The sequence below is a fragment of the Nothobranchius furzeri genome, chromosome 16 (assembly GCF_043380555.1).
Source record: "Nothobranchius furzeri strain GRZ-AD chromosome 16, NfurGRZ-RIMD1, whole genome shotgun sequence".
In the NCBI taxonomy this organism is placed as follows: domain Eukaryota; kingdom Metazoa; phylum Chordata; class Actinopteri; order Cyprinodontiformes; family Nothobranchiidae; genus Nothobranchius; species Nothobranchius furzeri.
The window spans coordinates 53,276,598-53,299,510 of record NC_091756.1 but is presented as its reverse complement, the minus strand read 5'-3'; the positions used below and the strand labels follow the sequence as shown (position 1 = coordinate 53,299,510).

At 39.7% G+C, this 22,913-nt stretch overlaps 2 protein-coding genes across 2 annotated transcripts in view; both read left to right on the top strand.

Moving 5' to 3' along the window:
• Positions 1 to 1,470: 1,470 nt before the first annotated feature.
• On the top strand, positions 1,471 to 7,839 carry LOC107387265 (gastrula zinc finger protein XlCGF57.1). The gene is made up of 2 exons (XM_015962137.3): positions 1,471 to 1,607; positions 6,160 to 7,839. Exon 2 carries the CDS (start codon positions 6,209 to 6,211, stop codon positions 7,613 to 7,615), a length of 1,407 nt encoding a protein of 468 aa, XP_015817623.3. The 5' UTR covers positions 1,471 to 1,607; positions 6,160 to 6,208; the 3' UTR covers positions 7,616 to 7,839.
• A 10,040-nt stretch (positions 7,840 to 17,879) lies between these two features.
• The window catches only part of aatkb (apoptosis-associated tyrosine kinase b), a 78,790-nt gene continuing 73,756 nt past the window's right edge, over positions 17,880 to 22,913 (top strand). Inside the window, exon 1 of the mRNA XM_015962122.3 lies at positions 17,880 to 18,112. Coding sequence (XP_015817608.3) covers positions 18,043 to 18,112 — 70 coding nt within the window. The 5' untranslated portion in view covers positions 17,880 to 18,042. The remainder of the gene's footprint in view (positions 18,113 to 22,913) is intronic.

Genomic DNA, 22,913 nt, shown 5'->3' with positions numbered 1-22,913 from the left:
AAAAACATGCTGAAAGGCCTGGCTTTGAATCTATGACTTTCTTGTTGCAAGGGAGGAGTCATAGCAGTTTCACCACCCACCACACCACCCCATGTTTTCTTTATTTGCACACAAAACCTTAGAATTTTAGCATTTTAGCAAATTGCTGTTGTTTTTACTGTATTTGGTTTTGGCTTGTTAAGTACTTTGGTCAGCTTTCATGCTGTTGTAAAGTGCTATATGAATAAAATTGACTGGACTTGACTTGAATCCCACATAATGTAATTTTTAAATTATTCTTTTCTTTAACAAAGCAAAAACTCATTGAGACTTCTGGTCCAGGGATGCAGCTATATACAGAGAAATTACATGTAGTCACATGTTACAATGAAAGCTCAATGACAAAGAAAACAATAGTGACATATCTTTTTAAATCTAACAATTCAAGAGAAATATATTTTTCTAGGTTGCACATAAGTGCTTTCTGCACACAAATGATTAAAATTTAGCCTGAAAATGTTTGTTTGTGTATGTCAACTTTCAGAGAACAGGGTCCCAGTTTTAGAAAAGGAAAAGTTTTCTAGTATTTTTTTTAATAAACCAGTGAGCCTAACAATACAGTAGAGGGCGCCATGATCCACCATATTGGGAGAGGAAGTGGAGAAGGTTGCGTTATGTCGATGGTTAACCATAGATGTTAACCGTGGGCGTAATTTGAAATCGTAGGATGTCAAAGGAAGGTCCCGCCTTTCTCCCTTCTGATTGGCTGGAAGGACACCTACGATTGACTGTTTCATGCAAGAGAAAACTGTCTTCCCTAGCTGCATGATTTTTGTTTACAGCCAGATCTTAAAATCAATAACTAAAATAAAATAAGACACAAAGCAAAATGAGAGATCCGCCATAAAAACAAAATCCCTATTAGTAAAAAGCCTGCTGGAAAAGATAAGTTTATACATCACAGTTTATACTACAGTGTTATGAATGAAACCAGATTTATTAAAAATTCACATTTTACGTTTGGTAATAAAAAAACATAAAAGTATTTTGCAATACAGGACAGAATAGTTATTATAGCGCTAACTTCACATTTTCTTTACAAAAATCCCCAACACAGCTGTTTTGTTGGCGATAGGCGGGTAGTCTGCATTAGCAAGGGACAACTGTTTGCTGCTAAATGAAGTAGCCAATCGCAGTAGAGCCCTTCTAGCCAATCAGATGCGAGAAAATCGGGATCTTCCTTGGACATCCTACGATTCCAAAGGATGAGTGACGATTTACTGTGGTTACTATGGTGACAGAGCTACAGGGTGTCTGATTAGTTGCCTGTTCAAAAATATAGAAAGAAAACGTAAAACGGCACAAAGAATGACTTGGGCCCATTTCTTAATAAGTTTTCCTCTTAATCAGTTTTCCTGAGGTCCCGTTGAATTGTGTCTGACTGGAATGTAACGGTCCACCTCGAGCAGTGGTCGGTTCTGCTCAGGCCTGGGTCACCAAACGAGCCTCCAGATTGTTCTAAAGAGAACAACACCATGAACCAAGTGGGGTACTTTCATCAAACCAACGCTGGAAGTCTGACTGTAGAGGTCAAACTGGAGTTTAAGAATCAACAAACCGAACAGCTGGTAAGAAAAATCTGATTCAATAAGGAGTTTTGTTCTTTTCCCAGGAGAAATCAGCTAACTGTTAGCTTAGCAGTAGCCAAATAGAGCTACAAAACTGATTTAGTTACGCTTGTGTTGGATTAATGAGACAAATGTTCAGAGAGAGCGGCGAACTGGCGGGGACAGTATTTATTAAAGGGTTTTATATCCCAACATCCCAGATTTATTTGGGACAGCTGGCCCGTTAGTGAAGGGTGGGGGGTGGGGGGTTGTTTGCTAATTAAACAATCAGCTTCAATGTTTAACTGGATTTAATTTAAAATATGTTTATTTTTTGTACTATTGAGAATCATATTTGCAACAGGGTTTCAAAAAGTTTTTAATTCCATCTAAATCTCTGAATTATTCATTTACCGTTGCTAATTTTTGACAAGAACTCAAGACAAGGGATGTACTGTGACAAAAACAAGTAATAATAATAATAATAATAATAATAATAGTGATGATGATAATAATAATAATAATTGGCTTTATCAATCTGATGGATCAAAGAGGACAAAAAAAAAAAAAAAAAATAAAACCTGCTATCCAACCTGGGAGGGAGTACTCTCTGATCACTGTGTGTTTCAGCGTAGATTAGTCACTGGTTGTTAAATGATGATAAATGTTAGCTGAGGCTTGTGGGTCATGCAGCAGAATGAGCCCAAACCACCTGTACATCAACACCAGGATGTAACCTTTAGAGTAACCTTTAATATAATAATGATAATAATAATAATAATAATAATAATAATAATAATAATAATAAACATTTGAAGGTTTACCATGCCATATCTACACAATTTTTTGAGTAATAAGTCATGATTGACAGTATCAAAAGCTTTGGCCAGGTCTAAGAACACCCCTACAGCATATTGTTTTTTGTCAGTTGCATCAGATATTTTCTCCACTAGATCAACAATTGCCAGAGACGTTGTCCGATCACGTCTAAGACCCGAATTGCTGTTCACATAGAATACCATGATGCACAATGAAGTCATGCAATCTTTTATGAAATATTGTTTCTAGTATTTTGGAGAATTGAGATAAATAGAAATCGGTCTGTAATTAGAAAATTCATATTTGTCTCCATCCTTATAGATAGGAATGACCTTTGCAACCTTCATCCTTTCAGGAAATCTTCCTGATTGGAGAGACTGATTACAAACATGTATAAGTGGTTTGGCTCTAGTCTCAATGATTTCTTTTACAACAGACATATCAAATCCATGTAAATCTGCTGACTTTTGACTTTTAAATTTTCTAACAAGTGTTATAACTTAATTTTCATTTGTGCCTCCTTGAATAAATATGGTTTTATCTACATTTGTTACTTACAGCATCAGCATCTAACTTAGTATTTGCTATGTCCTTTGCCAAATTTGGCCCAATTTCAGTAAAATACTTATTGAATTCATTTGCTATTTCTTTAGACTGATACATTTTTGATTATCTTTTGTTAGAAAAATATTTGGAAAACTATTAGTGCCACTACCTATTTTTATTATATCATTTAATATACGCCACGTGTTTGTAATATTAGATTTATTTCCTTCCAATAATTTACAATAATAATTTCTTTTACTAGATCTCATAATACTTATTAATTTATTCTTATATATCTTATATTTCTGTTCTGCTTCCTCCGTTCTTTTCTTTATAGTCTTTATACAGCTTATTTTTTCCTGCAAGCCTTCTGAATTCCCTTAGTTATCCACGGCTTTTCAGCATATTTATTCTTATTCATCTTATAAAGCAATGGGCAATTTTTTTCATAAAGAGTAGTAACAATATTTAGAAACTTTCCATAAGCCATATTTACATCTTCCACATAAACCTCCTCCCAAGTTTGTTCCATTAAGTCAGTTTTAAATGAGTTTACTGCTTGTTGACTTTTTGGCCTTGTAACAACAACAGATTGACTTTAAGTGGTTACAGTTGTCCTTTGTATGACTGAATAAACCGGTAAATGATCAGATATATCAGTAATTATAAGACCACTTAAAACATCATTTTCAAGAATATTTGTAAAAATATTGTCAATCCGTGTCGCACTATTTCTTGTAATTCGAATTGGCCGAGTTATTAGTGGATACAGTCCCAGGCTAAACATAGAAATAATAAACTGTATTTGCATTTTGCATTTGAGGGTTCAACAGGTCAATGTTAAAATCCCCACGGATAAAACACATTTTTTTTGTTATCATCATACATCAACTATTTTTTCTCTAAACATTTCAATACAAGATCCTGGTTTCCTATACATACAACTGACTAACACATTCTTAGACTTTTCCATTTGTATTTCCACAGATACACATTCCATAATGTTATCCATTACTAATGTCATATCTCCCATCAATCTACTTTTAAAGTTTTTATCAATATACAAAGCCACACCCCCACCTTTTTGGCAATCTCTACTTGTGGAAAACATATCCTTTAATTTGAAACATAGATATCCCCCCTTCCTGGAGCCATGTCTCAGAGATTGCTATTACAGTAAATTGATGTTTTGATTGCTTCAAACATTGCATAATCTTCGCAAAATTTGAATTTATACTTCTACAATTGAAATGTATAACAGATAATGTACCTTTTGTAGTTACCCCTGTCGTTGTGTCCTTGGGCAAGGCACTTGACCCACATTGCCTGCTGGTGGTGGTCGGAGGGACCGGTGGCGCCAGTGCTCGGCAGCCTCGCCTCTGTCAGTGCGCCCCAGGGCAGCTGCGGCTTCATCGTAGCTCATCCCCACCAGTGTGTGAATGTGTGTGTGAATGGGTGAATGACTGATTGTGTTGTAAAGCGCCTTGGGGGGTTCCAGGACTCTAGAAGGCGCTGTATCAAATACAGGCCATTTACATTAAGTTCAAACTGGTCTTCAGTATAGAATTAACTATGATTATGTACTCTAGTGTAAAAATTATCTGGATCAATGTCATCCTGCATATCCTGTAGTTCAATTCAAATTCAATTCAAATTCAAAAATACTTTATTAATCCCAGAGGGAAATTGATTGCTATAGTAGCTCATAATAATAATAATAATAATAATCAAGAAGAGGATGCTGGGTTTGTTCCTGAACTGAACCTATTGAAGAACTTGTTCAGGCTCTGTGTAGTCAAAGCTTTGCGATTGTTAACTTGAATTACCAGTTCCTGTTCTTACTGTATTGAGAGTTGAAAAATCCAAATTCTTCGTATATCTTCTTGTTGTATCATCCATGCGTGAAGTTGGTTGCCTTCGTCTTGTTCATCCTTGGTGATCCACAGCAAACGTGTATCATTTGTATTGTTCAAGTTTTTCAATATCTTTGATGACCCATCACTTTTGCCTGCTCCGGGGGACCATTCTGAGAAGTCATATGTGATCCTATCTGTCCCAACAGCCAAAGCTTTGACCAAACCGTGTCAGTTCGAACACAGCAGCACGTCTGCAGCAGACCAGCTGGAACATGAAAGGATCGAGCTGCTGCTTTGGCCCAGACCAGATCCTGACTGGATTGCTGTGCTGGGACTAAATCATTTCTGAGTTTTATGTCCTATGTTCCTGTGCACTGGAGCTTGTGTGTATATTTTAAGGACGGTTCGGTTAATTTACACCAATTAACTTCCACCATTAGCTCATTTAGCCATTATTGGTAATACTATATTATAATAATTTAAAAATAAATGCTTAAACACACATTTCTATTTTCTGCCTGCATAATTCTAGTAACATACCTCATGAGATGTGATGTATTGTTAAAGTCAATTTCTCAAAACTAAAACGATAGATGAGACTTTTGTTACTAAAGATAGTCAATTTATTTCATTTAAAATATGTGATGGTCAGCTTTTTACATCGTTTATTTAATCTATTTATTAAACAATCACTTATTTTAAAATAACTATTTTCATCTAGCATGAAAACCAACTGTTTTATTTAAAATTTTAACCATCAACAACGACTAACCCCAACTCTCATGAGACATTTTATTCAAGTCCAAAATATCAGAAATAAAGAGGCAGGTACAGCCTGGTCTTGTTTTATGTATTCATAAATGAAAAAGACAAATATTTATGTAATAAATAAATCTCTCCTCGTTTTCTATTCTTCTGTTAGACCTAAAACTGAACTGAAATGAACAGAAATGGGTACATTTATTTCCTTCATGGATTATAAACTGGATGTATTAGAAATTAGAATTAAATGTTTTTTTATTACGTTTGTTCTGGGGTTACTTTATGTTATTGGGTTATTTGTAATGTTTATTTGTATGTTAACAACTATTGAGTTTGTTTAATCTTTGTAAGTCAGTCAGGAAGAACTGTGGTGCCCTTTTCTATAAATATAGGTACTGGTATTGGACCAGCATGCACTGGGGCAGGCCTACGGGTTTTACCAGTGTAGGAGAATCAGCAGGAAACAATAGAATAAAATTAGCTTTACAAACCAGATAAATAAAGCGTAAAAGAAGGCAGCTGTCAAGATCAAAACATTTTGTGGTTTTGCGGAGTCACACTTGTTTATTGGTGCTTTGGTTTATTTACAGATGTCCGTCCACTGTTGGTGATTAAAGAGAAGGTTCCTTGGTGTCAAGTATGGACCAGCAGGACACATGTCCCCTTCGCATCAAGGAGGAAGAAGAAGACCTCTGGACCAGTCAGGATGGAGATTATCTTTACGCCCAGAATGAGACGGAGTACACTGGACTCCCATTAACCGTTATTGTGAAGAGTGAATATGATGAGGAGGAGCCTGAATCATCACAGCGTTATCAAAGCCGAACCCAAGACACGGGAGAGACAGACGTTCCAGCCAGCAGCTCTTTTAAGTGGATCAAAACAGAAAAGGACCAAGAGGACTGTAGACGTCTAGAACTAGTCAGACAATCTTGTATTCAACCAAATGTCAATGACATGGATTCAGACTCGTCTGAGACTGAACTCAGTGAAGATGATGATGATGATGATGATGATGATGATGAAGACTGGCAGGAGCCTTTGTCAGAGTGTGAAGGTGACCGGAAGAAAAGCCAAGACGCTGAGTCAAGTGTTAACAAGGTGTCAGGATGTTACCCTGGAAAGCCCTTCAGTTGTTCAGACTGTGGTAAACAGTTCCTGCATAAACATTCTCTCAAGAGACACATGAGGCGAAATACAGAGAAAACCTCTCCCAGCTTTTCAGTCAGTCAGAACTTTCCAGAAGTGAAGCAAAATCCAGTTTCAAAGCCGAAGGCGCACAAAGGAAAGAAAAACTTTGCCTGTAATGATTGTGGCAAAACATTTCGAGATATGTTTTGTCTGAAATCTCACATGAGAGTTCACTCTCAAGAGAAACCGTTTAGCTGTGCGAGCTGTGGTAAGAGCTTTAGGCATGAGAACAATCTGAAGATCCACACGAGGATCCACACCGGGGAGATGCCGTTTAGCTGTGATGTTTGTGGGAAGAAGTTTAAACATCAGCACAATGTGAAGACACACATGAGAATACACACAGGGGAGAAGCCATTCGTTTGCCACATCTGCGGTAAAAGAGCAAGACACCAGAATAATCTGAAGATACACATGATCGTTCACGGAGACGAGCGGCCGTTCGGTTGTGATCTTTGTGGCAAGAAGTTTAACCGTAAGACAAGTCTTACATCACACATGACGGTCCACACGGGTGAAAAACCCTACAATTGTGATATTTGCGGTAAAAGCTACAAACGGAAGAGCCATCTTCGAACACACATCACCGTGCACATGGAAGAGAAGCCCTTTGGCTGTGAAGTTTGTGGTAAAAGGTTTAATCGTAAGACTCATCTTGGCACTCACATGACGGTCCACACAGGAGAGAAGCCCTATAGCTGCGAGTTTTGTGGTAAAAGATTTACTCGGAAAACGCACCTGGATTCCCACATCACTGTTCATACAGGAGAAAAACCCTTTGGCTGCGGTGTTTGTGGTCAAGAATTCACCCAACAGGGGAGTTTGAACAGACACATGAAATTCCACCTGGGGTAGAAACATGGTTACAGTCGCTCTGGTAGCATAGAGGAAATCTGGAGGTACAGCTAAAAGCGAAGCCTCTTACTCATTGCGTAGTACTGTAATTTTTCTTTTTGTACAGCCAACTTATTTGAATTTTGACTTATGTCACAGGAAAAAGCAATTATTGTGGGGAAAAAGGCAATGCACTAAAACAGATTTCATTTTGGTAGCTAGTTTCCCAAATACCTACCTACTTTGTGTCTTTCTGTATCCATTTTCTCAACTTTGCCTCCATTAAAGTCACATTATTAGTTTCTGAGCGCTGCTTAATGGACTGTGTTGTAAAATAAGTATGGAGCGCAGGTTTTGTCATGGACTGAAGAGGGATGTATGAAGACCAGTAATGTTAAAGGAAGTAACTTGTTGTGGCACTTTAAATCACAGTCCCCATCACTAGCAAACTCCAGTAGCGGAGCAATAATGTTTACGTAGCAACGCCAGCATGAATTTAAAACCTAAGTGGTTGGTTGAGGAAAATGTTAAAATTTGAGTTCAAAGGTCGCTTTCTGAGCTCAGAAGGTTTATTTAAATATTATTTTAAAGGCGTGCATCGTCTCTGTGTCATCAGTTACTTGGTTTCAGTGTTGAGACCTTGTGGAGGTCAGACAGACACTAGTGAAGTTAAACAAGTTGTGGTAAATGGTTAGTTAGTAACAACAGACCTGATTCCACACTACATATATGCACTTGTAAGCTTTTGTGTTTGAGTTTTACTCTCATTGTAAGACAAAGATGTAAAAAAAAAAAATCAAATATACATTTTCAGCTAAATTTAAGTGAAATCTGCTTTTCCTGGACACACTTTTTCTGGGGAAAAGTGTGTTTTTTTTATTTGACTGAAATGGGACATTTTGGTTTAACTATGATGCCCTCAGTTAAGTCTGTATTGTAATGCTTTTCTAAAGCAATAAAACAATTGTAAAAACGTGCCATAAACATTAAAACCTAGAGTATCAGGGAACTGCTGTCTTCTAGGAAAAAATGTGACAAAATAATTTACAAAAAAACTCAACATTAAATGTAAAAAGTAACTGTCCAATGTTAGTCTTGACATTTAGTTTTTTTTTTATTCTGTTTATTTGGATAACATTGCATGTTCTATGTTTTCTGGTTTGTGACTTTTGGCTCTTAGTATTTCCTTTCTGCAGCACTTCAGTCAACTCTGATTGTTTTTGTGTGCTTTTGCAGCTAAATGTCTCATATTTTACTTTTGTTATTTTCCTGTGATATTTATAGGAGTAATAATTGTATAGTTATTTTTGTGTTTGCTGCTGGTCTCCAGCACTTATTGATATATTAAATTGCAACATGATGATTTATGAAGTGAACCTCAGTTATACTAACAGGAGAAGTTTTGTAATTGTGAGAAATCAGATAAATTGGTTATTTTCTGAATTTCTTCTCTCTGGCAATGTAGTTCATGTGTGAATAAAAATGAAATGTTGCATTTCATCAACGGTTATTTTAAAATCATAACATTTCAAGGGTAATTTCATTTGTGCTCTCCCCAAATAAAACCATTTCTGTTGACGTGTTCAGTTGATTCATTTGTTCTTTAGTTAGAAATGACACCAGCAGGTCAGCAGAGGGCGCCATGTGGCTGTCATGGGAATTAAATCGGTTTTTAAAATCTCAAGATAAAAATAACAGATTAAAAACAGACCATAAATTATTATAAATATTCAAATATATCATAAATAAACAAAACCTTTGTGATTTTATATTTCTTCAGAAAAAATGGCATCAAAAGTTGAGGTCAAATAAGCCAGAACAAATGTCACGTGAAGATGTTTTTGCTCAAATCTTAAAAACTTTAGTTTTCAGGAAAGTCTTGCTATTAGGTTTAAAATATGAAGTTATTTTTTGGTGGAAAAGAAAAGGACTGTGAGCCAAAATGCTTATATCAGTGTTTCTTTAGATCAGAAGTAGCTAAAAAAACAGCTCTATCCACCCTTCCATCTGTTTTCATCTGCTTATCCAGAGTCGGGTCAGGGGGGGCAGCAGCCTAAACTGAGAGGCCCAGACTTCCCTCTCTCCAGCTACTTTGGCCACCTCTTCCGGAGGAATTCCAGGGTGTTCCCTGGCCAACTGAGAGACTTAGTCCCTCCAGCGTGTCCTGGGTCTTCCCTTGGGTCTCCTCCCAGTTGGACATGCCCGGAAAACCTCACCAGAAGGCATCCTGACCAGAATCCCGAGCCACCTCAACTGGCTCCTCTTGATGTGGAGGAGCAGCGGGTCCTCTCCAAGCCCCTCCCGGATGACCGAGCTTCTCACCCTATCTCTAAGAGAGAGCCCAGATACCCTTAACTCATTTTACTTGAATGATCAATACAGACTTTAAGGCAGAGAGGAAAAATTATCTCTGCCTGACCCAAACAAAGTTCTGTTATCGAATCTGACGCCATAAGCAGCCTTGGAGTTGCGTGCAAAAAACCCCACGATGGAAGGATTGCAGACAAATGCTGTGAAATGCTGTGTAACCTTGGTCAGGTTGTACCATGGAGTCAAGTTCCCATGCTCTGATCTGATCTGAGCGCTGGCAATAAAATTCATTCTGATTCTGATTCTGATTTTGGCTGCTTGTGTCCACGATCTCGCTTTTTCGGTCACTACCCAAAGCTCGTGACTATAGGTGAGAGTTGGAACGTAGACCCACTGGTAGATCTAGAGGTTTGCTTCTAGCTCAGCTCTCTCTTCAACACGATAGATTTGGTACAATGCCCGCATCACTGCAGACGCAACACCAACCCATCTATCAATTGCATGCTCCATCTTTCCCTCACTCATGAATGTTACAACCCCGACATGTGCAGTTAAAATGTGAAGGAGGGGGTAGCATAAGAAACATGAGAGTGGATTTAAAAATGGGTTTAATTGTCAAAAGGTTTAAAAACAAGTGCGCAAACAGGTGGTAAGCATTATTAAAATTATGCCAAAAAAATCTCAAAAAGATTTACATTAAAAGACCAATTACCAACATTAAAAACACCTGGTTAAAACTTATGTTAAAAGTTTTACTGAACAGAAGGTGTTTTAAAACCAGAGTCAATAAAATTGCATCGCCAAGTTAACCTTTAAAACGATCCCTCTGGATCACTCAGAGCTTTAACTCTTTAAAGCTCATCAACTCGGAGTTAAAACTATAAAAGTTAAAACTCTTCAAAAACGACGGGGTTTAAAACAACACAAGGACAGCAGAACCCCTGCACTGCACTTCTGATGAAGCCACCAAAACCAAATCATCTGCAAAAAGCAGAGGTTTGATTTTTCTAACCGCGGGAAGTCATACACTTGCTGTAGTTCTAAGTTTGTTTTCATGCAGAATCACGGAAGGTGTCGTCAGATAGTGAGACAGTCTTTCTGACTCACACTGAAGCACCTTGTTAGTCCGAAAAGAGTCATCATTAATGCACAGCTGCTATTAAACAATGGTTTTCTCTGTAAATCATGAAAGCTCCTTTGGTTTTTAATACGTTTCTCAGATTCTGAGTGCTTCTTTCCAGAAAATAGACCTTTCTTTTCAGTGCGGCGAACACATCAACGATGACTCATTAGCAGACTTAAGGTGTTTCTATTTCTGGCTCACATTCAATGAACCTTCTGTCAAGTCTTTGAGGTAATGTTAATCATCTCAGGCACCTCTCCAAATCAGTCCCTCCTGAATAACCTTGTGCAGTGATCAGCCATCAGATATTTTGGGTCTCCATCCTAATAACGTCTGTCAGCAGTGAAATGGTAAATGGTATTTGATATAGCGCCTTCTAGAGTCCTGGAACCCCCCAAGGCGCTTTACAACACAATCAGTCATTCACCCATTCACACACACATTCACACACTGGTGGGGATGAGCTACGATGTAGCCACAGCTGCCCTGGGGCGCACTGACAGAGGCGAGGCTGCCGAGCACTGGCGCCACCGGTCCCTCCGACCACCACCAGCAGGCAACGTGGGTTAAGTGTCTTGCCCAAGGACACAACGACAGTGACTGAGCAGTACTCGAACCTGCAACCTTCCGATTACGGGGCGAGCACTTAACTCCTGTGCCACCGTCGTGATCTCACGGGACACGTAATTCCAGAGGTCGCTGCATGCAGCACATTTAGGAGCCTCTTTAGTGTTAACAGGCAGCAGGTTAGAAGAAGGATGTTCGTTATGTCTGTAGTTAGTCACACAGTTAGGCTGCAGTCTCACTCCTTCCTCTGCTGTTTTAGAACATTTGTATCAAGATGAATGTCCAAACCCTTGCTCATGTCATAGATCATAAAGGAAATTCAGGTCTGAGTTGTTCTGGAAAGAAAGGACTTGTTTACTGTTTAGAAATATTAAAACGGTTGAAAACACGAACTTATAACTTACAATAAATCATTACTGTTACATGCTGACCTGTTAATGTCCCTCACGGATGATTCAAGTCCCTCCATCCAGCTGACTCTTCATCCATCGGAGCTTTGTATGGGTGTAGAAGTAAACGTCTTGAGCGACCAGAGGCCTTGAAACTGTCACAATTTCCTGGGTGGAGCCAATCACCATTAAAACCTTGGTTCTGAGTGCAGCAGACAAGACTCCCCTCTCTCCAGAGAGAGATATACATGGACTAGAAATAAAAAAAAAAAAAAAACACAGTGAGAGGCACCAGAGGACAGAGCTTTGGGTTATTTATAACATACTGAGAATCCATAGTTTATCTGCTTTTTTATGCAGTAAAAAGTTTAGTGAGAGTTTTTTAAAGTTGTTCCTGGATCTGTATTGGTGCTGCAAGATTCCATTAACAAGTTAAAATGGTTCGGCCACTGTTGAGAAACACCACTCAGCTTCTGTTTCTGAGGGCTTTGGCTTCTTGATTAAAGTTTAACGTCAAAACAGAACTGCAATGAAAAAAAATCACATCCGCCAATCACACCGAATACAAAAACAACAGAAACCAGCTTTAGCCACATTTCAGCCGTATGGCAATAAAACCCTTCTGATTCTGACTGACCCAAAAGTCAAATGTTTTAGAGTTCTGGTGAATCGGACATGGTCTAAAGAGATAATAAATGTTTCAGATGGTCTCTTTGCAGGTTTAGGAACGCCTTTTCTTACCTGAATGCATGCATCTGGGTTAGGGTTAAACCACATATATTAGAAGCTCTGGTTGAAAGGAACTGTTCAACTTCAGCTGTGATGAGATGTGTGGAATTATGCAGAAAAATTTGTTTGGTTTGCATTCACAATATGATATGTGACTTGCACTTGTACAGAGCCTTTCAGAGTCAGAGGACTCCAAAGCGCTTTACACTACAGTGCATCATTCATCCATTCATACACACATTCACACACTGATGGTGATGAGCTACGATGTAGCCACAGCTGCCCCGGGACGAACTGACAGAGGTGAGGCTGCCGAGCACTGGCGCCACCGGTCCCTCCGACCACCACCAGCAGGCAAAGTGGGTTAAGTGTCTTGCCCATAGGCACAACAGCAGAATTCTGGAGCCAGGATTAAACCTGCAACCTTTCAATTACTGGACAACCCGCCTTATACTGAGCTGCTGCTGTCCCAATTCATTATGTCCTCTTTTCAAATATTAAACGAGGTTCTTATTAGGGGAAAACATGAGTTTAGGGGTGGGGACTGAATGAAGAGGTGTAGGACAGTGAGGGACACATTTGTCTGTGCTAAAAAGTCTCTGAAATACATAAACACAAAAGTTAATACACCTGTTGTGTCCTGCTGAGGTTTTATCAACACATTTAGATCTGACCTGTATGTGTGATTTTATGTTACCCTCAATCTTCAGTCTCAAACCTCTCTTTTCTGTCCTCTTTGGGTCTGATTCGACCCCTGCACGAGTAAAAACAGATAACAATTGTTTAAATTCCTGAACACAAACTATTTGTTGGTGGAGAAAACTTAAGAACAAAGACATTCCCAACATCGGTTTCTGTCCATGAAATGTAAATAAGAGGAGACAAAGACCCACAGCTGTTTCAACAGAAACCTTTTGTTTTGTAATAATAATAATAATAATGCATTGAACTAATATAGCGCTTTTCAAGACCCCCAAAGATGCTTTCACACACTCTCACATTCACACACTGCTAGTGATGGTAAGCTACTTGTAGCCACAGCCGCCCTGGGGAGGTCTGGCAGAGGCGAGGCTGCCATTTGGCGCCGTCGGCCCCTCTGACCACCACTAACACAGGCAAGTTGGGTGAAGTGTCTTGCCCAAGGACACAACAGCAGGATACCCCTGGCGGGAGCTGGAATCTAACCCACGACCCTCCGATCATGAGGCAACCCGCTCTACCACCTGAGGACAGGTTTGCCTTCCTGCCAGCAGCACCTCAGGCATGCAGGAATTTGCTCATTCCACTCAAACTCACAAAGAAAAGTTAGTGGACGGAGAGATGTGTGGCTGCTGCTGTTATAACACCCAGCATCCTAAGACAGCTAAACATTACAGCATGCTTCTGTGCAGCAGTGATCACCAGCGATGGTGGATGCAGCACCAGCTGTGATGCCTGTCAGCATTTTTCTTCATTTATAGACGAATAGCAGCTCACAGGCGTGATGGAGCTTGTAAGAGTTGTTGGGTTTCATCCCTGCTGAGCATCTATCCAGGGAATCAGATTTCTACTCGTCCAGAACTCTCGACCGCCAGGACAGTCTGGCTTCATGGTTTTCTGTCTTCTGAATCAGAACTTTAATACTCTTAAAAATACAGACACTACAACGAGATTTGCTTTGCACATTTTTCTGTTAGCTGCAAGGTAGCACTGTTGCCTCAGAGCACACGGTAAATGGCCTGTATTTGTATAGCGCCTTCTTAGGGTTCTATAACCCCCCAAGGAACTTCACAACACAATCATTCACCCATTCACAGTCATTCACCCATTCACACACTGGTGGGGACGAGCTACAATGCAGCCACAGCTGCCCTGGGGTGCTCTGACAAAGGGAGGCTGCTGAACACCGGCGCCACCGGTCCCTCTGCCCACCACCAGCAGGTACGGTGGGTTAAGTGTCTTGCCCATGGACACAGCAGCAGCATTCTCTGGTGGGAGTCGGGATCAAACCTGCAACCTTATGATTACTGGACAACCCACTCTACCTCCTGAGCTACTGCACAAGAAGGTCGTTGGTTTGATTCCAACTTGCATGGCCTTTCTCATGCACACATGGGGTATCTCCAGGTACTCCCCACAACAGACCAATGACATGTACGATAGGTTAATTGGAGACCCTAAATTGTCCTTAAGTGTAAGTGAGTTTTCAACTGCATGTTTGTGTCCGTGTGTCCCTGACTGTGATGGAGAGAGCTGTCCAGAACGTCTCACACCTCTGGCCTGTTGACTGCTGGAGGGAAATGGGTTCTAGCTCCCGGTGACCATGAGGGCGGACCAGATGAGGAAGAATGGACATGGACGGAAATTCTTCTTCTGTTAAAAACTACGGTCCAGTTGGCGGTTGTAGGCGCACCTTTAAGTTAGAGAAGAGGAAAAAGTTCCCAGCTGTTGACATTTTAAACATCACAAGATGTTGCACCATCAACTCTGATGTTCTGTAAATGATAAACATAAATAAGAAGAAGCTGGAGTGATAAAAGCAAAGCTAACTGGTTTAAAACAATCCCAAAGCCGTCGAGGACATGTCCTCTGTTGTGTTTATATTTGATAAACACATGAGATTTAGACTGAATCTTTTCTGGTTGAGTCAGAGGGAAACCCTTTAGCTTTTAGACGGCAGGAGCAAAAGAACCGGGGAACTGAACAAACCAACCAACTCTCTTTTCTAATATCCGATATCTTGCTTTTTATTCTTCAGGCAAAAAGAAAAAAACTGCCATAAAAAAAGTCATTTTAATTAACCGAGAAGCTCTCTGTCCCCCAGCAGCCAGTCTCCCTGATGAGTTTCTAGCTGGACGTCTGTGGTTTCACCACTTCGTCCCCACAGACTTCAAAGCTGCCTGCAGGATCCTCAGGTAACAGATGCTCACAAGCATTCAAACTTCCCACACATGTGGGTTTAGGATGATTTGTTTGCGTGAGAGAGGCAGCTGTGAACAAACAAGCTCATGTCTTTATTTTTTTCATTGCTTGTGTTGAATTATGAGTTTATTTTCTATTGACCACTGAGAATGTAACACTGTTCTCTTATTTGTTTTTTAATTTTTGAAAGGGCGTACGCTTTTCCATTCTTAACCTCCTTCAATCCCAAACCAGGTCACATTTAGGGGCATAAGCCTTCCTGCTTTGGGGTAGTTTGCACATAAGTTATTTTTAAAACAATCTGCAATTCATTATCGGCAATAACTACGAGCGGTTGGGTCATCAAATGCCAAAATTCAGGAAAAAGAAGAAAAAGACATCTCACATCTGAGTCCAGGCATGATGTAAAACAGCAACCTGAGCTGGCTGTAAGTGGAAATAACCCAACAAGAACATCTAAACCGACTGAACTGATTGTTTTAAGTTTGAATATTTGCTCATATTTGCATTTGTGTGACATGTTCACTGTGGTTTATCAGCTGTTTCTTTAAAATCCTTTCTTTTAGGGTGATGCAAGCAGCTTGTTTTTTTAAAGAATTTTGCTCTGCTGAGATCTGTTTTCTGCTCCTCGTTTAGTTTCCAAGGAAACAGCAGACTTGTAACTCTGTGTTTCTGAGACCAGAATATGTGAAGAAAAGGCTGAGGGAAAGTGGCAAATTTAGGATTTTTTATTCCTGCTGGAGGAATCAGAATGTCCAAAAATAGGAGGATTAAAGCTGTCTCCTTGTTCCTCCTCACAACTTGGTCTGCAGACATTTTTCAGCTTTCAATATCAGAATCCAAGCGGCTTAATTAAAATGGATCAAAATGCATCTTATGAAGCTCATAATACGGATTTTTCCACTGGTTGTGTAAAGCTAGTGCACTTTAAATCCCATGGATTATTTGTACACAGTGAAAGAAATGTTTAAAATGAAGATAAGTATTAATTATATCTTAAATAAAACACATCTCTGTGATTTTAATTGATATAAAATGAAGTTAGTTTATAAGGACATTTTTAATCAGTCAACGTTTTAGTGATGTTCACATTTTTTTCAGCACTAACGGTACATTTTATGTCAGTCATTTTTTCTTGTCATCAAACATAAAGTTTTAGTTTTTGAGAAGCTGTTGAAACTTTACCTGTCTTGAACACTTTTTATAATCTACATCTCTGTTATTATTGGTAAAACACATGTTCTTTCATCCATGTGTCTAACAGTCTCTGGGCCATTGCTCTATTTGTATTCTCAGCAGCACTAAAACATGGAGCCTGTTTGCCCTTAAATAATATATGATGCCTTACATAATGGCAAAACAGAAATGATGGAGGATCTGACTAGCGCTGGACCAGAACCATCTTCATCCCCGCTCAGTTCAGAATTGAACAACAACGATCGTGGTTAGAGAAGGAAGCACAAAGACAAGTGGACTTCTCATGCCAGGAAGTCAGTGTGATCCGAAGAGATGAAGGGAGACAAGGGAGGAGAGGAGAGGTGGGAGAAGACGAATGCTCAGAGCGGGGGAGGGGGTCTCATCCAACATGTATGAAAAGCAGGATTACAGTCAGAGTTGTTCAGAGAACAACTATGACTGTAATCCTGTGTGTGTGTGTGTGTGTAGTTCATGATTTGTTGGGATATTTTTAAATATCTCCATCTTTTCTCCCCCAGGCAGGAGCTAAAACCTCCACCAATCTAAAACAAATAAAATCACGTGTGCTACTGAACAAGCTGCAGCTTCTTCAGGATGGAAGATGAAGACTTAAATCTGTGTTCCCTTGTAAAAATAGCCTCTTCCTCCGCATCTCGCTGCACTGTTCAGTATATAACTGTCACCTGAAGGAGTATGCTCAGTGCCCCCCCCCCACCCCACCCCCCCACCCCCACCCACCCACACACACACACACCCCACCCCCCACCCCCACCCCGCAGACGCAGCGCTAAAATGCTCCAGAAATCCGGTTCAGGCGCATTACGGAGCAAGATGGCGCTCCTGCTGTCAGCACCTTGGACAGCTCCAGCGGTTTTAGAACAAATCTCTGTTTAGTTCAGCAGAACTTGAGGATTCGGTTCGGTCCAGAGCTCTGCAGGATCCCACAGCATCCAGGTGTCTGATCCCAGAAACAGGAAACCGGTTCAGCTGCTGTCAAACGAGACTCGGTCCTCCTCATCCTCCTCCTGCGGCGGGGACTAACCAAGGAAACGAAAACCGACCCGGGTCTGCGGTGACCGTCAGCATCTGAGCTCAGCGGAGGAGAAATGAAGCGACGCGTTGTGAAATCACACGGGACCGACAGGAGGAAAGACAAGTAGTCTCGCCCGGTGTTCTGCCTCAAAGTCCCGCAGTTGTTCTATTTGCTCCGGTTTGCAGCAACGTCTGTGAAGATGTTGGTGCTCGCGGTGTCGTCGGTGTTTTTCAGCCCCGGTTTCGCCCTCAGCTCCCATTTCAGCCCAGGTGAGCCTCAACGTTTCGCCAGTACCATCAGATTGGGCCAGAGAGCATGTGGCCATCTCAGTCCGAGAATCACCACACTAAACTAATGGTGTAATTATGAATTTCTCGTGTTCATGGTGATTTAGCAAAATAGAAACCCGAAGCTTGAGTTAGTGGTGCTCAGGTCATGAGATCAGTTCAGCTGAGCCTCTCAAAGGTGGAGTAAAGGTGAAAGGTGAGCTATGGGAGGAGGAGCAGCAGGAGCCATCTAATTAGAGGGGGAGGCGGAGGGGGTGGGGGTGATGAATGGAGGCAGAATGTGGTGACATAAGCAGAAACCAGCAAAATAAATTGTTATCAATTTCTACCAAGTAATTCATTATTCAGGTGGTTTCCATGGTGACTGAGATGAGCTGCAGACTCACTTTGCTTCCAGCACTGATGCACAGATCTCCTCTTTTAGTCTTCTTGTTCAGTTTTGGTTTTTGTTTCTTTAATAACCATTCTGATTCATGAGCATACTGTTCAAACATGCTAGAGGGTTCGTTTTTCTTATAAAAGGAACAATGTTTGTATAACACCTTTGGCGTTTTTCTCATTTAATTTCCATTTTGGATACATTATTGTGAATATTTGAACTTGTTTACATACCATGCCAGCCTGTGGTTGGTGATCTTGCTCCAGCCATCACTGCAACACGTTCTTATAAACATCTTTATTAAAACTGCCCAGCAGTTGTCATGGAGATCAACTAGATGCTGAAATCTTAGCTCTCATCAGAGATGTCAATCACTGTTTAATTTGGATTCTTCATAATCGTTTTCTGTGTCCAGACTTGATATGTTTATTAAAGCAAATGCTGACTGTGCCAAAATCAGTTTCCTGTAGGCTTCATTGATTATTACTGCAGTTTTTAGGATCATTTGTTGGCATTTGCTTTTTGTCAATTGGCAACAAGTGAAAATTTTTTAAATACTCTTGGTTTTATTAAATGATAACATTTTAGTGTTAGTTCTATTACCCGCAGCTGTTCTGAAACACAAAACAGTTACAAAATTTTCAAAATGGAGGCTTTAAGTTGAGCCAAAGATGAAAGTGAGACAAATGGCTTTTTAGAAATCATTCAGGGACTCAGTTCACCAGCTGGTTATTAAAGCCAGCTTAGTTAGCGCTCATACTTTGTTAACACAAGTTTAGTTTTAGAGTTTTTTTTTCTTTGTGAGCATTTAAAGGGACAGTTTGGAGATTTGGATACCAAAGCTGATCCTCTATTGGCTCGGATTGTGTTTGGGGATAAACTGATCACAGAAGCTAAGGGGCTTGGGTTTCCATTTTTGAAAACAAATGAAGTGAAAGATTTTACAGGGAAATCTGTTGGCTAACCACAAAACTTCCTGAATGCCAGTTAAACTGTTAACATGAGTGTTTTCAATGTTTCTGAAAACACAGATGTCATAAATATATTTTTTATGTCCTCCAGAATTCCCAAAGAATTTAGCGTCTGACCCACAAAATAAAAACACAGAAGACCCCAAATATCAGTGGCTGAATGACACAAACATGAAAACCATCACAAATCTAATTCTACAGCTCTAATTTCCCTCTGGGATTAATAAAGTATCTTTGAATTGAATTGAAATACTTTATTTCCTATATTCTTTAGTTTTTACCAGTTATCAGTTAGAATGGAGACCTTCTATTAGGACTCATTTATTTGTTTAATTTATGGAGATCATTACCTGGTATTTGATGACCCACAGCCAGGTCCTGAGCCAAGCATTGGGGACCAATGACCTAGCAGCATTGTATGTTCAAGTCATAAACAGGTTCTCTTCATTGGATGTGATGAATTGTTATCTTTTATACATTTTTCATTTTGGAATTATCGTCGTTTGTCTCTTCTGAAGACAGAAGGGTTTCACTGGCTCTGGTTGTGAGATGGGAGTGAATGAGAGGTAAACTGAAAGTGATTTAAGTAAAAGACTGGAGCTCTCTGACTGCGAGAGCTGATGTATGATTGATTTCAAGATGACATCACAGTCCTCCGAAGGTAGGATGGTATCTGTGGGGGTGATTTTACTGGCAGAGCTGGCACCTTTCCCAGTTCTCCGGCTGTCCATTTTACATTTCTCTGTGGGCTCCTGGCTACTCACTGCTCACTCTGAATCTACCATCTGAGACAGAAGTGGAAACAGAATGTTATTTTTTTAAACCCCAGTGGCGTTTCTCCTCTCCTCTCCTTGGTAAAGTTCAGGTAGAGGAGCGAGTAAACCTGAGGCTGCAAATTTCAGTTTTGCAGAGAGTAAAACGCTTGCTCGATCAATGTATAGGCTTCTTATGTGTGTGTGTGTGTGTGTGTGTGTGTGTGTGTGACCTGCATGCAGAGAGAGGACAAAAATAGCTGCAGCACTCTGATATCATGTGTGATGGTAGACGTATGTAACGCTGGCGCTGATACTTTGACTGAAAGAGATTGCAGATTGAATTACTTGCCGTTGGCAACCTGCAAAAGCTGAGAGCAGAAAGCCCTGACTATAAATTGGATTTACACCATTTACAGCAATTGAACAACCTCTAAAAGCTTCCTCCTCTGATATACCCCACACCCCCAAACTCCTGTTTGAACAAACTTCACAACATTTCTCTTGGTCTAGATGTGAAGGAACTGGAATTGTCCTGTTTTGGTTGGATTTTCTTCTGAATCCTATTTTTAACTACGACTTTTAATTAGGCTGCTGCCGACCTGGCTCTGCTTCTGTGCTTGCAAGAAACCTCTGCATTGTGTTTGTAAGAATTCTGATGAATCATCACCTCAGATTGTGTAAAAAGGAACAAAAGGAACAGTCTGACTTGGCTATCTTCATCTTTGCTCATGCCCAGTTGTTGATATGAAGGTGAATTTCTCTTAAACTTTGTTAAAATAAAGCTTGCTGGTTTGATGTTAAATATATTATTTATTGTCATTTTCACAGCAGTTTTTGACTTATTGTGACTGGATCAGGGAACACAATGAAAATGTTTGTGTAATGTATAGTAAAAACTACAATAATGACTCAGAATATAATGAACATTGAATAAGTCAAAGGAAAATTGGGGATTCTGCAGAAAATGCATGTGCAAAGCAAACACAAATTATCAGAAAATGCTTAAGTAATTTTATTCTTAAGGCTTTTATTACATTATTGCTATAGTCATAAAAACACTCAAAATCTCAGCAAAATCTCAGCAAAATTAGGATTAAGGTTGTCTTAATTGGTTTTATGATAATGTCAAATAAGAAACAAATCCCTAAAAGTTAGTTCATAATTATGCATGACAGCTGAGACAACTAGGACATCCTTGCTGCTGAAATCAGGCTAAGTCTAGCTTTTACCCAGAATTAGTTTGAAAATGGAAAAAAAAAAAGATCAATATAAAAGGTTTTAGGTTCTCTTCCAGTCGGGTCTGTTTTATACAAATTTTTCCAAACTGGCTGAATAATGCTGAAAAAACAACTCTTCCAATCACACATTTTTATTGTTAGTACTAAACATCTAATCACTAATAATAAACTAAATTCTGTAGAGTAAACTGTGGCATTTAGCTTTCTGTGTTGGAATAAAACAAGGCATCAAACTGGAACAGAGTAAGAACTCATCATTCATCCTTATAGATTCAGACAGGCGGAGATGCAAAGGCTCACTTAATGAAATAATTATGAGGAGTCATTTTTTTATGCTCGAGGGACACCCCTGTGTTCTTTTGGCTTTCTGCTCAGAAGATGGGGTCATTATACTGTAGAGGCCGTGAGAAAAAGACGTTGATGCAGCAATGCACCAGCAGCCAGATAGTCTGATTAATGCTCTGCAAGAAAATTAAGATTCATTTTCATGGTAATGTGGGAAACCTTGACACAAAGTATTTTACCAAAGAAGAAACCTGCAGAGAATGAAGTTAACAGATTAAAAACACAACAACATTCTGGAATATATTATGTGTTTTTAGGAAGAGTCATCGTTCAATTCATTTTTTCCATTGCTTTTAAACATTTGCTGCTTTTTTACCTGTACTGTCCACTTTCTGCTGTGACAATGCAAATTTCCTATTCACTTGTGGGACTAATAAAGGATTATTTATCTTATCTTATCTTATCTTATCTTATCTTATCTTAAAACCTGAGTCAAACATGGAGCAAAATATCAGTCTTGTCAGCATGCTGAATTAAAATTTCTGATTGTTGAATCAGAGGTGATGCATTCAGTTGCACACACCAAGGTCTGCTATAACATTTTAAAAACAATGAATATCATTTTCTAAAGCTGAAATGGATCGGAGTCTGGGCAGCTTCTCCAAAGACTGAAAATTATTTAGTCCAGGGGTCGGCAACTTTTTCCCATCAAAGAGCCATTATTACCCGTTTCCCACAGTAAATTTTCCTTCAGTACAAGGTTTAATTACAGCAGTCCTACAAGACAGAGCCTGGATTTGTATTATGAACAGTTTAAACATGAGACAAGTATGACGCGTCAAAAAGCGGCACCTGCTCTGGCCCGGTAGGCCCACCCACAATGCCGCGGCTGCTGTGGCTCCCAGTGTTTTCTTTACAATATTGAAAAGGTAAGATTTGTTTTTTCCCTTATTTACAGTGATGGAGATAATGGCGCAGTGAGCATGGCTCTGGTGTTAATGTTTCATTGTTTCTCTTTGCAAAAATCTTCACAAGAAGGCAAAATTGTTAAATGACAGGGTTCGCACTGACCGGATATTTCCCGTATTTGACCGTTTATTTTGACGGAGAAACCTCAAGGCTGCAGATGCACTGACATTTTAATTGTTACACACA